Raw genomic sequence first — 13,803 nt, 5'->3', positions numbered from 1 at the left:
ACCAGTACATTCTCTTAGCAAAACTCTATTAGCCTTTGCCCTGCTTCATTTTATACTCCAAGGTCAAATTTGCCTGTTATTCCAGGTATCTCTTGACTTCCTACTTTTGCATTCTAGTGCCCTATGATGCAAAGGACATCTTTTATGGTGTTAGTTCTAAAAGGTCTTGTAGGTCTTCATTTAAGTGAAACTAAACAAGTGAAACTGTATTTATAGCATGCCGTTTTTGGTCTACGTTTTGTTGGTTTTCTTTTTGGAGTGTAAAGTGAAAGTGTCAGTCGTTCAGTCGAGTCTGACTCTTTGCAACCCCATAGACTGTAGCTTGCCAGGCCCCTGTGTCCATAGAATTCTCCAGGCAAGAATACTGGAGCGGGTTTCCATTCCCTTCTCCAGGGGTTCTTTCCAACCTGGGTCTCCTGGATTGCAGGCAGATTCTTTACTGTCTGAGCCACTAGGGTAGTGTCTTAATTTTTTGATGGAGATTTTCATCATGCAGGGTTTTGTACATTTCTTAGCTTAAATTTGCACTTTGATAGTAGTATTTTAAAATTTTACAGTTATAAAATTAATTTTTTGTCAGATTGAATTACTGGAAGTGGAAAAATCACAAATCCGTTCGCAGTGTGAAGAACTGAAAGCTGAAATCGAACAGTTAAAATCTACAAGTGGACAAGTAGGAGCTGATGTATCAACTTCAAGTAACATCGAGGAGTCTGTAAATTACACTGATGGGGAAAGGTAATATGAGATGAGGCAGTTTGGCTGGGGCTGCAGTTGTGGTTAGCATGATACTTGCTAGTACACATCAAAGGTTGTTCTATCAAAAGAAGTTGCTTGCTGTTGTGATCTCAGCATTATGATAGATACAAAAAGAAGTATATGTCATCATCCTTTCCTTCAGGGAACTAACAGTTTAGTGAACCTAAGTGAAATAGGAATTTCAAAGGAATAAAGCTCTGATTGGTCAGAGTGGTTAGGAATATTTTTTGGGGAAAGTGAAAATTGTCCCAGATGTTAAAGAATGGGCTGAATTAGGCGGTGACTAGAGGATAAGGGTCCATTTCATGAAACTTAGTTTTTCACCTTGATTTCTTTCTGTGCTTGGCACCACTTATTTATGGTTTGCTGTCTCATTTTACTACATGTTTTACTACAGTTTACTACTCGTTTTACTACAATTTTCCAACAATTTTCACTTAGGAAATCCACAGTTACTGAAAATTGCTGTTAACAGGTGATTAATAAGGACGAAGTTCTGTGAAAATAAGAAAACATAAATGAATGATTACTCTCAGTAAGGTATTAAATGGACTTGGGGTTCTGACAGCATTGGTGGTCTATTGATAGCTTATTATTCAAAAACATTCATTAAGAAAAAAAAAATGGTCATTAAGGGATAAAACTGTATAACTCTTCCTGCTAATGTAATAAGACTTGGTACCTGAAACATACCATTGTTGGGAAATAGTTTACCATCCTTACCTGACATTTAAGTTTTTGAAGGATTTAATTAAATCTGTTTATGGAAATAGAATGAATAGATTAGTACATATAACTGTGGGGTCAAGGTTTCAGAAAATAAACTCCTAACTGGTGTCTCTGAAAACGTTAGCCACAAACATCTGTAGTGCTTGTAAAATACAGATCCTTGGGCCGAAGTATGGGTTACTGAGTTGGAAACTTCTAAACAGTTTTCCAGATGATTCACTTGCACACTGAACTTTGAGTCATTGATGACCATTTAGATTTGGGCTTTCCAAGACAGTATAGCCATATTTGGCCACTGGCACTTGGAATATAGCTAGTCTGAGTTGAGATGTGCTTTAAGTATAAAATACATGCTGGATTTTGATGCCCTCATACTCAAAAAAAGGAGAAGAAAACGCCTCAATATTTGATTATATGATGAAATGATATTTCAATGTGTAACAAATTTATTGCTTCATTTTAGTTTTTAATGTGGCTACATTCTTTAACATTGCATGTGGAGCTCACAGTGCTTTTTCTCGGTGCTGTTACATATACTGAAATATAGGGTCTTGTGATGTGTCCTGTAGAGAAGGGCAGTTAGCCAGGACAATCCAGAGACTTAAAGGTTAGGAAGGTCAGAGATGGCTGTAGGGTCATGCTGGCCCTTTGTTTGTTTTTTGTCTAGAAATTAGGCATCTGATTGAAGGTGAGTGGGTAAGCTTGGACAGAAAGCAACTTTTATGGGAATGGTATAAACTTTTATCCAAGATCCAATAGAATCCTAAGATAAGCTCACAAACCAAATGTAAAATCACATTTTTGTGTGTTGTCAACCTAAGATGAGCATCTTGTTCCTTCAGAGATTTCTACCCTAGAAAAATCAGTATCTAAACTAAAGATAGGCTTCTTATATTTGGGAGGGGGCAGAATAGGAACAACTCTAACATTCTCTTGATCCACGTGTTTCACTCAATCTTCAGCGAAAGACCACTTGCTGAATAGTTGTAGGTATGTCTCTAAAGTCCAGAATGTTGATATTCAGATACCTACATGTATGGAAATCAGGAAGGAATGATAATGATCATTTAATTTAGAGTTTCCCAGTGTTTATAATGAATTCATAGTATAATTGATAGTGAACTTTATTTAGTATGTGATAGGTTCAGAGAAATCCTGCGTTTAAAAAAGATCTTGTTTAACATTATTTAACCCAAAGTTTGTTAAGCTTAGTTAACCTCAAATCCATTTATGCGACTGTGGCTATCTCACAGAACATGGTTTAGGGAACAATTCAGTTTAGTTTCCTCAGAAGGAAGCTGAAATTCAAAGAGCTATGTCTTATTCTTAGACCAGTGTTCTCACTAGTATATCAATACTGTTTTCCAGGTAATAACAAGATTTTCAGTTGTAAATAGCATCTTGTTATTTATGTATTTACCAGTTCACATTTTTTCCAATCTCAAATTGAAATTATATTAGTTGGAACCAAACAGAGCCACTAGTTTTATGAAACATTCTGTTTACCAACAGATAAATATTTAGTTGTTAAATTATAAATTATTAAGTGAATTATTAAATCCAGTTCTCTTCAAGTTTTGCTTTTCATTTAGCTTGTGTGCCATTCTGCAGAGGTTCCATTTTAATATTTCTCTTAAATTTTAAGCCCTACGTGAATATTAAGCTGTATTATTATAATGTTCATCTAATAGGTGTAATGTTTGTATTTTCAGCCTCAAACTTCGATCTCTTCGAGTTAACGTAGGACAGCTCCTGGCCATGATTGTACCTGATCTCGATCTTCAGCAAGTGAATTACGATGTTGATGTAGTTGATGAGATCTTAGGACAAGTTGTGGAACAAATGAGTGAAATCAGTAGTACTTAAAGTGTATTCGAGATAATAAAAAATATTTGCTCAGTCTTCTGGTTGTACAGCTTTCGAAATGTAAACAATTTTGTTATAGGTATGATAGGTAACAGACTGAAGAACCATAATCTTTGCTGTATTCTATGCATCAAGTGTGGACACAAATACTGTGGACACATTATCACACCTTTTGATATGCCTGTGAATCATTGATATTGAGAAGCTACACAGCTAACTCATGATTCTGCTTTGAAATGTAAATACTTAATAATTAAGTCTGCACATATTTTTTTATCACCCTAAAGGACTCAAGTGTTTTTCACCAAGAGGTTTTCAGGTTGCCCCTAACCTTTGTGCAATCTTTTCTGGTTACCTAAAGTGTATTTTTCTCTGACTTGAAGGCTGTGCCATAATATGAATGGAAATGTTCCTTTGGTTTTCTTACAGAAAAGTTTAAAACAGGGTTTTTTAAAATGGAATAACAGTCCTCCTGATAAGTTTTAAGTGAATTGAGCATTAATGTTTCTTTTTTATAAATTCCTATTTCCTGAAATATTTGATTCATGAAAAGAAAGTAAAGCAGAAACTCCATTTTTGCCAGGATTTTTTTTGTGTGGAGATTGCCAATCATGATCAAATGCAAAGTGTTTTTTACAGAAAAAAGTAATGATTTTTAGTATAAAAGTATCAAAAATACTAAATGTCCCACATTTACCTTGAAGCCCATTTTTGGCTGCTTTAGTTCGCATGGAGTGGGCACAATGATTGTTTAATATTTCTTTTTGTGAAATTTCTTGTACAGCCTTTTGTAGAATTACTACAGGTTAATATGAGTTGAGGAAGACAATCTTTCTCCAGCAGTACTGCATACTTTTTATTATATTACAAACCTACGTGTTTTATGTCCTGGAGTTAAGCAACAGACAACCTAGGATTATAGTATTACATGCCCTAAAAATTATGCTTTATTGGTCCCATGTTTTGTGCAATTATAAAGAGATGGCTTTCTGTTAAGTGTAACTGTGTATATAATTAAGAATCATATTTTCCACAACTAAAATGTGCATTATTTTTTTCAAAGTTTTATCATTGCTATTTATTTTTACTTTTGTTTCTGAACATTGAATACATGTTCCTTTTATATGCTTAATTACATGTCTATCATGTACAATGTTAAATTTTTACTGTACATTAACTTCTAGAAAAAGCAAATAAGTGAAATTTTATTTGCTTGATAAGGTAATTGAAAGTGTATTTTTGGTATGAAGCTGGTTTTCTGTCACAATTATCTGCTCAGATTTTAAAAATCTTGTAATAAAAATATATATGATGGCTAACATTTCAGATATTACTTTTGAGGAATTCTATATTCAAGTTATATTTTGAAAACTAAGATTGTGTCTGTTAAGACCCTCAAGTTGAGCTCATTATATTTATTAGAAGTTACATTTAGAAGACTAATACTGTTTGTTTCCATTAAGACTCTTTAAGACTGGGCTCACCTTGAGAGTGTGTATGTGCATTTTACACTGAAAAAGAAACTTTCTTTGTATAAATCATTTAAAGAAACCTTGTCTAAATGAGAGCAGCTGTGTATAGCATGTCTAAGTTTGTGAATATTTATGTAGCACTTATTTCTGGAATTTGCAATTTTCCCCTTCCTTTTGGTCAGCTATATTCTTGCAAAAATCCGTATTATATGGCTGTTAACTGGCTTAATGGGAAAATTAATCATAGAATTAGTAAGAGAAACTTGCTTGCTAAGTTGATTCTTTGAAAATATTTAACCTAATATTCACTCTTTAAGAAAATATTGCCAAGATAAGACTGAAAATGTGGCTAGCAAATTTAAGAGAAGAACAACATGGACCCACATCGCATATATTGAGGTACCTCTGCCTCTTTTTTTTTTTTGTTAAATTTGTTAAAAGGCTAGTGTGGGAGGAATGTGTTGCTTAAACCAGTTGTTTAAAGCTTTAAAACAAAAACGGTATGAGGACGTAAACTAGAATTGTCCACAGTCCCTACAAACAGGACCTCAGCAGAGACTACAAACTCAGTAAAAGCTAAATGTTCACACAGCAAGGCCAGTGTGGCATATTGATGTTTCCTTTATTTGACCTCAATTCCTAATGTGGGCAGGAGGCGCTGGTGACTGCCCACGGTCCCAGACAGTTGACTTGTGGTATCACGTGACCCGTTAGTTCATTATTTGACATGGAGCAATAATCAAAGATGATACATCCTGGTGGTTCTCACCACTGACTGCATTTTAGAATCACTTGTGGAGTTCTTAGAAATCCCAATGTGAGGATGCTCCCCATACTGTAAGAGTTTTGAGGGTTGAACCAATTGTCAGGCTTTTTTTTAAGGCCTCCCAGTATACCATCAGAGCCAAGAGCCATTGATATATACCCTCTAGTGATGAGTGTTTGTAAGTGTTGAAGTCAAGTGGTTCGTGAAACCAACCCAGAATCTGCATGGCCACTTTCTCACCGGGGTGCGAGGTCAGGGAAAGGGAAGCAGAACTGGTGCCCAAGTTAGAAACGTAAATAACAACAGAATGGTATAATGTGAAAAGACTTCCCCACTGCCTCCCTGAAGGTGACCAGTATTCTTTGTATGTCCTTCCAGAAAATATTAGCTGCATACGTATACACATTCATATATATGCATTCAGTTTCTATTAAATTTTATATCTTTATATTTGATTATATATTTGTATCAAATCTATATAGGTATTAAACCATGTAATTGGTAACATTTCCATATTACTCTTTGAACAGCATTTTTAAATGACATGAATATGCTCCCAGTGCTCCTTTATTTCTTTCTGGAAAAAACACTACTGTGAAATTAATACCCACCACACATACTTTTTCAAGAATATCCAATATGTAAATTCCTTGTAGTGAATACTGATTGATCAAAGGGTATATGTTAATTTTAATAAATGTTGCCATCCAGAAATCGTTGTACTTAAACTCCTATGAAAAATAAATGTACGAGTGTGTTTTTTCCTATCTCCATCAAACTTACTAATAACGTGGGAAAATGGCAGCTTGCTATTCTTTGTCCCAGGTTGAACATGTTTTCATGTTTTATTGGCCACTTTAATTACTTTTTCTGTGTTCCCCATCATAACTCTCTGCCACCTCTTTTGGATTCTTCGATTTATTGTTTGTTTGTTTTTTCCCAATTATTTTTATTAGTTGGAGGCTAATTACAATATTGTAGTGGTTTTTGCCATACATTGACATGAATCAGCCATGGATTTACATGTGTTCCCCATCCTGAACCCCCCTCCCACCTCCCTCCCCATCCCATCCCTCTGGGTCTTCTCAGTGCACCAGCCCCGAGCACTTGTCTCATGCATCCAACCTGGACTGGTGATCTGTTTCACATTTGATAATATGCATGTTTCGATGCTGTTCTCTCAGATCATCCCACCCTTGACTTCTCCCATAGAGTCCAAAAGTCTGTTCTAAACATCTGTGTCTCTTTTTCTATCTTGCATATAGGGTTATCGTTACCATCTTTCTAAATTCCATATATATGTGTTAGTATACTGTATTGGTGTTTTTCTTTCTGGCTTACTTCACTCTATAATGGGCTCCAGTTTCATCCACCTCATTAGAACTGATTCAAATGAATTCTTTTTAATGGCTGAGTGATATTCCATTGTGTATATGTACCACAGCTTCCTTATCCATTCGTCTGCTAATGGTCATCTAGATTGCTTCCATGTCCTGGCTGTTATAAACAGTGCTGCGATGAACATTGGGGTACATGTGTCTCTCAGTTCTGGTTTCCTTGGTGTGTATGCCCAGGAGTGGGATTGCTGGGTCATATGGCAGTTCTATTTCCAGTTTTGTTTTGTTTTTTCCCAGTTTTTTAAGGAATCTCCACACTGTTCTCCATAGTGGCTGTACTAGTTTGCATTCCCACCAACAGTGTAAGAGGGTTCCCTTTTCTCCACACCCTCTCCAGCATTTATTGCTTGTAGACTCTTGGATAGCAGCCATTCTGACTGGCGTGTAATGGTACCTCGTCGATTTATTGTTTTAAAGAAGCTGAGTGCCTGTTAAGGTGGCCACAAACGGCTCCAAGCTTTCAGAAAACCTACTGTTGGTTAAATCTTTTGCACGGTGTCTCATAGATTCATTGGGATGGAGGGAGAGTCTCACTGGAGTCAAGTTTTTCTGGCTTTATGGGTGCTGACCCCCATTTAGTCAAAAAATCCACATAATTTTGATCCCCCCCCAAAGTTAATAACTTGACCAGAAGACTTACTGATGAATAGTCAAGTAGCATATGTTATATGTATCATTTACTGTATTCTTAAAGTAAGCTAGAAAAAGAATCATAAGGAAAATGTTTAAAGTACTGTACTACCAAAACTTGTCATTTGTTTACAAAAAGATGGACCATCTCAGTGTGTATGTCAGTATTGTCTTGTATGATAGATACTGAAAATGAGAAGGTAATGTGAAGAATTCATATTTATTTACAGGTGTAATGATTCATGCACCAATAATAAAGAAGCAATATGATTGCTTTATGGCAGCCTAGTATAACCAATATAATTGCTTCATGGTAGCCTATTCTGTACACTAATTATTATCAAATTTTTATGGTATACAGTTTTAATAGTCATGGCATACAGTATTATAGTCATATTCTTAATACAGTATTGGAAATGTTGCATTTTTTTTTGAAACTTAACTGTGATAATATGCCGTTTTTCCAGTTAGAAACATACTGTATGGTAATATAATTCTTTGAGAGCAAAGTTATAAAATAGGAAACAACACATTAATTTTATATTTTCACTCTATAGTATCTATGTATATTTTATACTTTTATGACATACCTAAATTTTCATTATATCATGCACTGTTATATATGAATTCTGAAGTATAAATGATTTACAACATGTTAATTTCAGGAGTACAGCACAGTGATTCAGTTATATATGTATATTTTTAGATTCTTTTCTCTTACAGGTTATTACAAAATATTGAGCATAGTTCCCTGTGCTATACAGTAGCTCTTTTTTGGTTATCTGTTTTACATATAGTAATGTGTATATATTATTGCCAACCAACTAATTCAGCCCTCTCCTCCAACTGTTTCTCAAATTTTTAGATATTTCTAGGTCATGCAGCTCAACTGTATTTTTAAGTTGTAATCTCCCCCCCAAATTTCCAATATATTGAAAAAAATCCACATATAAGTGAACCCAGGCAGTTCAAGCCTGTGTTCAAGGGTCAACAGTATTTGTCTTTTGGACATTGGTCATAGCTCACAAAGAATGCCATTGATATCCTTCCACTTGGCATAGAGGAAAACACATACGTACTGTTTTCCAGGATTAATTTTGTGATCACAAAGTTAATTTACATATACTGGTCTCTGGGGAGAAATTCAAGACCAGAGAAGACAGCCCTGGTAAATTCAAGCCAAACCATTGTAATGTGTGAATCACAAGTTAAATTTCTTGCACAAGCATTCTTCTAAGAATGGGCTGAGTAAATTCAATTGCCTATTTCAAACAGATAAAACAAGTTGAAGGTTCAGTGTTACTCTCTTGCAAAGCAGTCAGGACTCAATATTATGGTAACAATACATAGACTCAAAAGAAGTTTCTACCCCAGCCTGGCTAATCCTTAGGTTGAGTGTCTTTAATAGGTAGGTATTATCCAGAACTCAGCTGTATCCTCCTAACAGTGTAATGGTGCTTTATATCCACAAAGTATTGAGTACCTGAGTCAACAGTCTTACCTATGGGTTTCCTGTTAAATACTGTTGAAAATCTTGGCCTATGTTTTGAACTATGTGGCCAGTTTTCAAAGTTTGTGCTGTGATCTGAACCAGGGCTGACTGGAAGTAAATTTGGGCTTTTTGTTTTCTTTTTCTGAATAGACAGTCGTCCCATGTTTTTGCGAGTCCTGTGGGGCAGTGTCTCCCTGTGCAGACAGCTGAGACACTACAGGGTGCTCTTCCCAGCTTGCTGTGTGACTTTACATTATGTAAACTAATATGATAATAGTATTCACTGTAATCACTTTAACCAGTAGTTTCTCATTTTCTGTGTTCTTAAGTTGTTTTTTTCAGTATCAGATATTTTAAGCTCTCTCATGGAAATTTTTGGGTTTTTTGGGGGGCGGTCATGCTGGGTGGCTTATGGGATCTTGGTTTCCTGACCAGAAATGGAACCAGGGCCTTCAGCAGTGGAAGCACAGGGTCCTAACCACTGGACCACCAGGGAATTCCCTCTATAATGGGAATTTTCAAATGTATACAAAAGTACAGAAACTGTTCATTGCAGCACTGTTTACAATAGCAAGGACATGGAAGTGACCTAATTGTCCATCAACAGAAGAATGGATAAAGAAGATGTGGTCCATAAATGCAATGGAATATTACTTAGCCATAAAGAGAATGAAATAATGCCACGTGGAGCCAACGTGGTTGGGAGCTAGAGGGTGTCATTGTGAACTATGAGAAAGACAAATATATGATTGCTTATGTGTAGAACCTAAAAAAAGGATACAAATGAACTATCTGCAAAACAAATATAACAAATTTATGGTTACCGGGGGATAAAAGGAAGAGGGAGGGGTCAATTGGGAGATTGGGGTTGATGTATACACACCACTAAAGGTAAAATAGGTAACCAACAAGGACCTACAGCGTAGCTCGGGGAACTTCTCAGTGCTCTGTGACAGCCTGTATAGGAAACACAGATTTATCTATCACACTCACTCTGCTGTACACCCAGAACAGACAGCATTGTAAATCCACTCTACTCCAATAAGAAGAAGAAAAGTCAGAAACTATGAACTCTGTGTACCCATCACTTCCACAATTTCCAACTCATGGTCAGTCTTGTTTTAGCTATATTCCCATTAACCTATCCCCCTGGTAATAATTTCTGTGTGGTTGTAAATATTGACTCATTTTTAATTGTGGAAATATATACCATTTTAAAGTGTATGATTCAGTGGCATGAAGTACATTGATATCATTGGGCAGCTACCTCCACCATCCATTTCCAGAACTTTTTCATCATCTCAAATAAACTCTGTATCCTGTGAACAATAACTCCCCCTTTCCCATCTGTCCCCTGGTAGCCTCTACTTTCTGTCTCTACGAATTTGCTTATTCTAGATACCTCATCTAAGGTGAATCATAACATATTTGTTCTTTTGGGTCTGGCTTATTTTACTTTGCATAACATTTTTAAGGTTCATCTATATTGTTGCAAATACCAGTTTCATTTCCTTTTAAGGCTGAGTGATACCCCATTGTATGTATGTACCACATTTTGTTTATCCATTCAACCATCCATGGATGTTTAAGTTGGTTCCACTTTTTGCTATTAATAATCCTGCCATGAACACTATTGTATAAATACCTATTTGTGTCTTTGCTTTTAATTCTTTGGGGTACATACCTAGGAGTGGAATTTTACTTTTTTTCCCCCTCTTATCTGTGCTTTTCAAACAATTAGATTATCTACGGCACATATTAGTCATTCCCACTCCAAGTTCTCTAAATCCTAGCCATAACTCAAGAGAACATCTAAAAACTACATTGTCCTAGCTTCCTGTAGACTTAAGGAGCATCCAGTCATATTCATCAACATGAGACATCATTTGTAGACAATTTGTATACCTTTCATAAAACTGGCTAAAAACGTTTGACTAGCATTTATATAAGAATCCACAACAACTCTTTTTCCTAAAAATGCCAGAAGAGAAAAATTTTTTTAAAAGTCAGCAAGAGTTGGTTCCTCAAATAACCCATATTTCTTTTCATCAAGGCTTTGCATCACAGGGTATTTGTTTCCTTGCCTTCCAGGAAACTCACAGGTAAAATGTCACATTTGGAAAATTAACCCATTTCAAAAGGCCTTGCTACATCCATTTCTGCCTTCTGATTGACAACCTCACTTTAAAATGTTAAGTTCTATTTTTAGGAATTATTTATAAGCACATGTGTTAATTGAGGTAAGCAATTCAGGTATTGAACAATCACATAGTTTTGAATTCTCCAGAATGATCTAGAGACTATATAAATATATCAAAAATACATAAAAAACCAAAATCCCAATTTTTGTTTGCCAAAGGAGCAAGAGACCTGATTGAATTCAGGGCCAAGACATCCAGAGAGACAAGAGGGGAAGGGTGGGGAGTGGGAGAGTCAGCTGGGGGAGGCTGACAAGCTGTCTTCTGCAAGGTTGCACAGGGCAGGACTTGCTTTACAAAACCCCTTGGCTTTGAAGGCCCAGAAACCTGCTGTCAGTCAGCACAAGGAGATTGTCTATTTATCTGGACCAATCTCATCTCAACCAAGCTCCCAGACTAATGTATGGAATCAGGATTCCAGTTAATTTAGAAGGACAATTGAAACCCCCTGAAGAGGGCATGGCAACCCACTCCAGTATTCTCGCCTGGAGAATCCAATGGACAGAAGATCCTGGGCTGTAGTCCTTGGGGTCACAAAGAGTCAGACACAGCTGAAGCGACTGAGCACACATGCTTGCACATGAAACACACATGTCCATATAACCTGCTCGTTCATGTCCAGAGACTTCTGGGTCATGGATCCACCCATCCTTTCCCACGACCAGGTCCCGCTGCTGCTGTGTGTCTCTCTTGTCAACAGTGAGTTTCTTTACCTTCAATTCTCATTTCCCAGAGCTGCTCATTCCAAAACTCTTTATCACTTGAAACCCACTTTAAATGTCTCCTCTTCAAACTTTCTTTGAGCCTTCAAACCTAAAGTTCACATTCAGGACTATAAAAGCGCACTGTTCCTTTCATGTTCCTTTTCACTGTATTTTGTTGCTGCTGTTGTTCATTTGCTAAGTCATGTCTGACTCTGCAACCCCATGGACTGCTGCCTGCCAGGCTTCCCTGTACTTCACTATCTCCCAGAGTTTGCTCAGACTCATGTCCATTGATGCTATCCAACCATTTCATCCTCTGTCATCCCCTTCTCCTTTTGCCATCAATCTTTTCCAGCATCAGGGTCTTTTCCAATAAATTGGCTCTGTGCATCAGGTGGTCAAAGTACTGAAACTTCAGTTTCAGCATCAGTCTTTCCAATGAATAGTCAGGGTTGATTTCCTTTAGGATTGTCTGGCTTGATCTCCTTGTTGTCCAAGGGACTGTCAAGTGTCTTCTCCAATACCACAGTTCAAAAGCATCAATTCTTCGGTGCTCAGCCTTCTTCATGGTCCAGCTCTCACATCCATACAAGACTACTGGAAAAACCATATCTTTGACCATGTGGACATTTGTTGGCAAAATGATGTCTCCACTTTTAAATATGCTGTCTAGGTTGGTCATAGCTTTTCTTCCAAGGAGCAAGCGTCTTTTAATCATGCCTGCAGTCACTGTCCACAGTGATCTTGGAGACCAAGAAAATAAAATCTGTCACTGATTCCACTTTTCCCCCATCTATTTGCCATGACATGATGGGACCAGATGCCATAATCTTTGTTTTTTGAATGTTGAATTTTAAGCCAGCTTTTCCACTCTCCTCTTTCACCCTCATCAAGAGACTCGTTAGTTCCTCTTGTCTTTCTGCTGTTTGAGTGGTATCATCTGCACATCTGAGGTTGCTGATACTTCTCCCAGCAATCTTGATTCCACCTTGTGATTCCTCCAGCCCGGCATTTCACATGATGTACTCTGCATATAAGTTAAATAAGCAGGGTGGCAATACACAACTTGACATACTCCTTTTCACTTTATTTTTTAATCATAATTATTTGGATACACAACAGGAGGCCTGAAGACCGTTTCTGTGGTTTATTTATTTTGAAACACTAGTGGCCAAAACAGGTTACAGCTGTCAAATATTCGCTGCACTAGTGAAAGTTGTGGTAGTCTTGGGTGAGTCTCAGAGTTACAGTGTTCCCACCTGTCCTACAGGAGGGCCCTCCTTTTTCTTTTACCAGACTGCAAATTCTCCTGAGGGTAAGTCTGTTTTTGAACTGTGGTGTTGGAGAGGACTCTTGAGAGTCCCTTAGACTGCAAGGAGATCCAACCAGTCCATCCTAAAGGAAATCAGTCCTGAATATTCATTGGAAGGACTGATGCTGAAGCTTAAACTCCAAAACTTTGGCCACCTGATGCGAAGAACTGACTCATTGGAAAAGACCCTGATGCTGGGAAAGATTGAGGGCGGGAGAAGGGGACGACAGAGGATGAGATGGTTGGATGGCATCATTGACTCAATGGACATAAGTTTGAGTAAGCTCCGGGAGTTGTTGATGGACAGGGAAGCCTGGCGGTGCTGCCGTCCCTAGGGTCGCAAAGAGTCGGGACACGACTGAGCGACTGAACTGAAGTCTGCGTCAGCTTCACTCTCCACTGTGTATCCAGGTCCAGCATAGTGTCCAGCACATGGCAGATGCTCAGTAAATGTTTGCTAAAAGAATAAATTAACAAG

At 37.2% G+C, this 13,803-nt stretch overlaps 1 protein-coding gene across 1 annotated transcript in view; it reads left to right on the top strand.

Annotated features, from left to right (window-relative positions):
• MORC3 (MORC family CW-type zinc finger 3) overlaps positions 1-6,359 on the top strand; it is a 40,712-nt gene extending 34,353 nt beyond the window's left edge. The window contains exons 16-17 of the mRNA XM_043874426.1: positions 581-738; positions 3,201-6,359. Of these exons, the coding sequence (XP_043730361.1) occupies positions 581-738; positions 3,201-3,354 (312 nt within the window). The 3' untranslated portion in view covers positions 3,355-6,359. The remainder of the gene's footprint in view (positions 1-580; positions 739-3,200) is intronic.
• The last annotated feature ends 7,444 nt before the right edge of the window (positions 6,360-13,803 follow it).

The sequence above is a fragment of the Cervus elaphus genome, chromosome 19, assembly GCF_910594005.1.
Source record: "Cervus elaphus chromosome 19, mCerEla1.1, whole genome shotgun sequence".
Taxonomy (NCBI): Eukaryota; Metazoa; Chordata; class Mammalia; order Artiodactyla; family Cervidae; genus Cervus; species Cervus elaphus.
The sequence above is the reverse complement of the archived record's forward strand: the minus strand, read 5'-3'. Positions and strand labels throughout refer to the sequence as shown.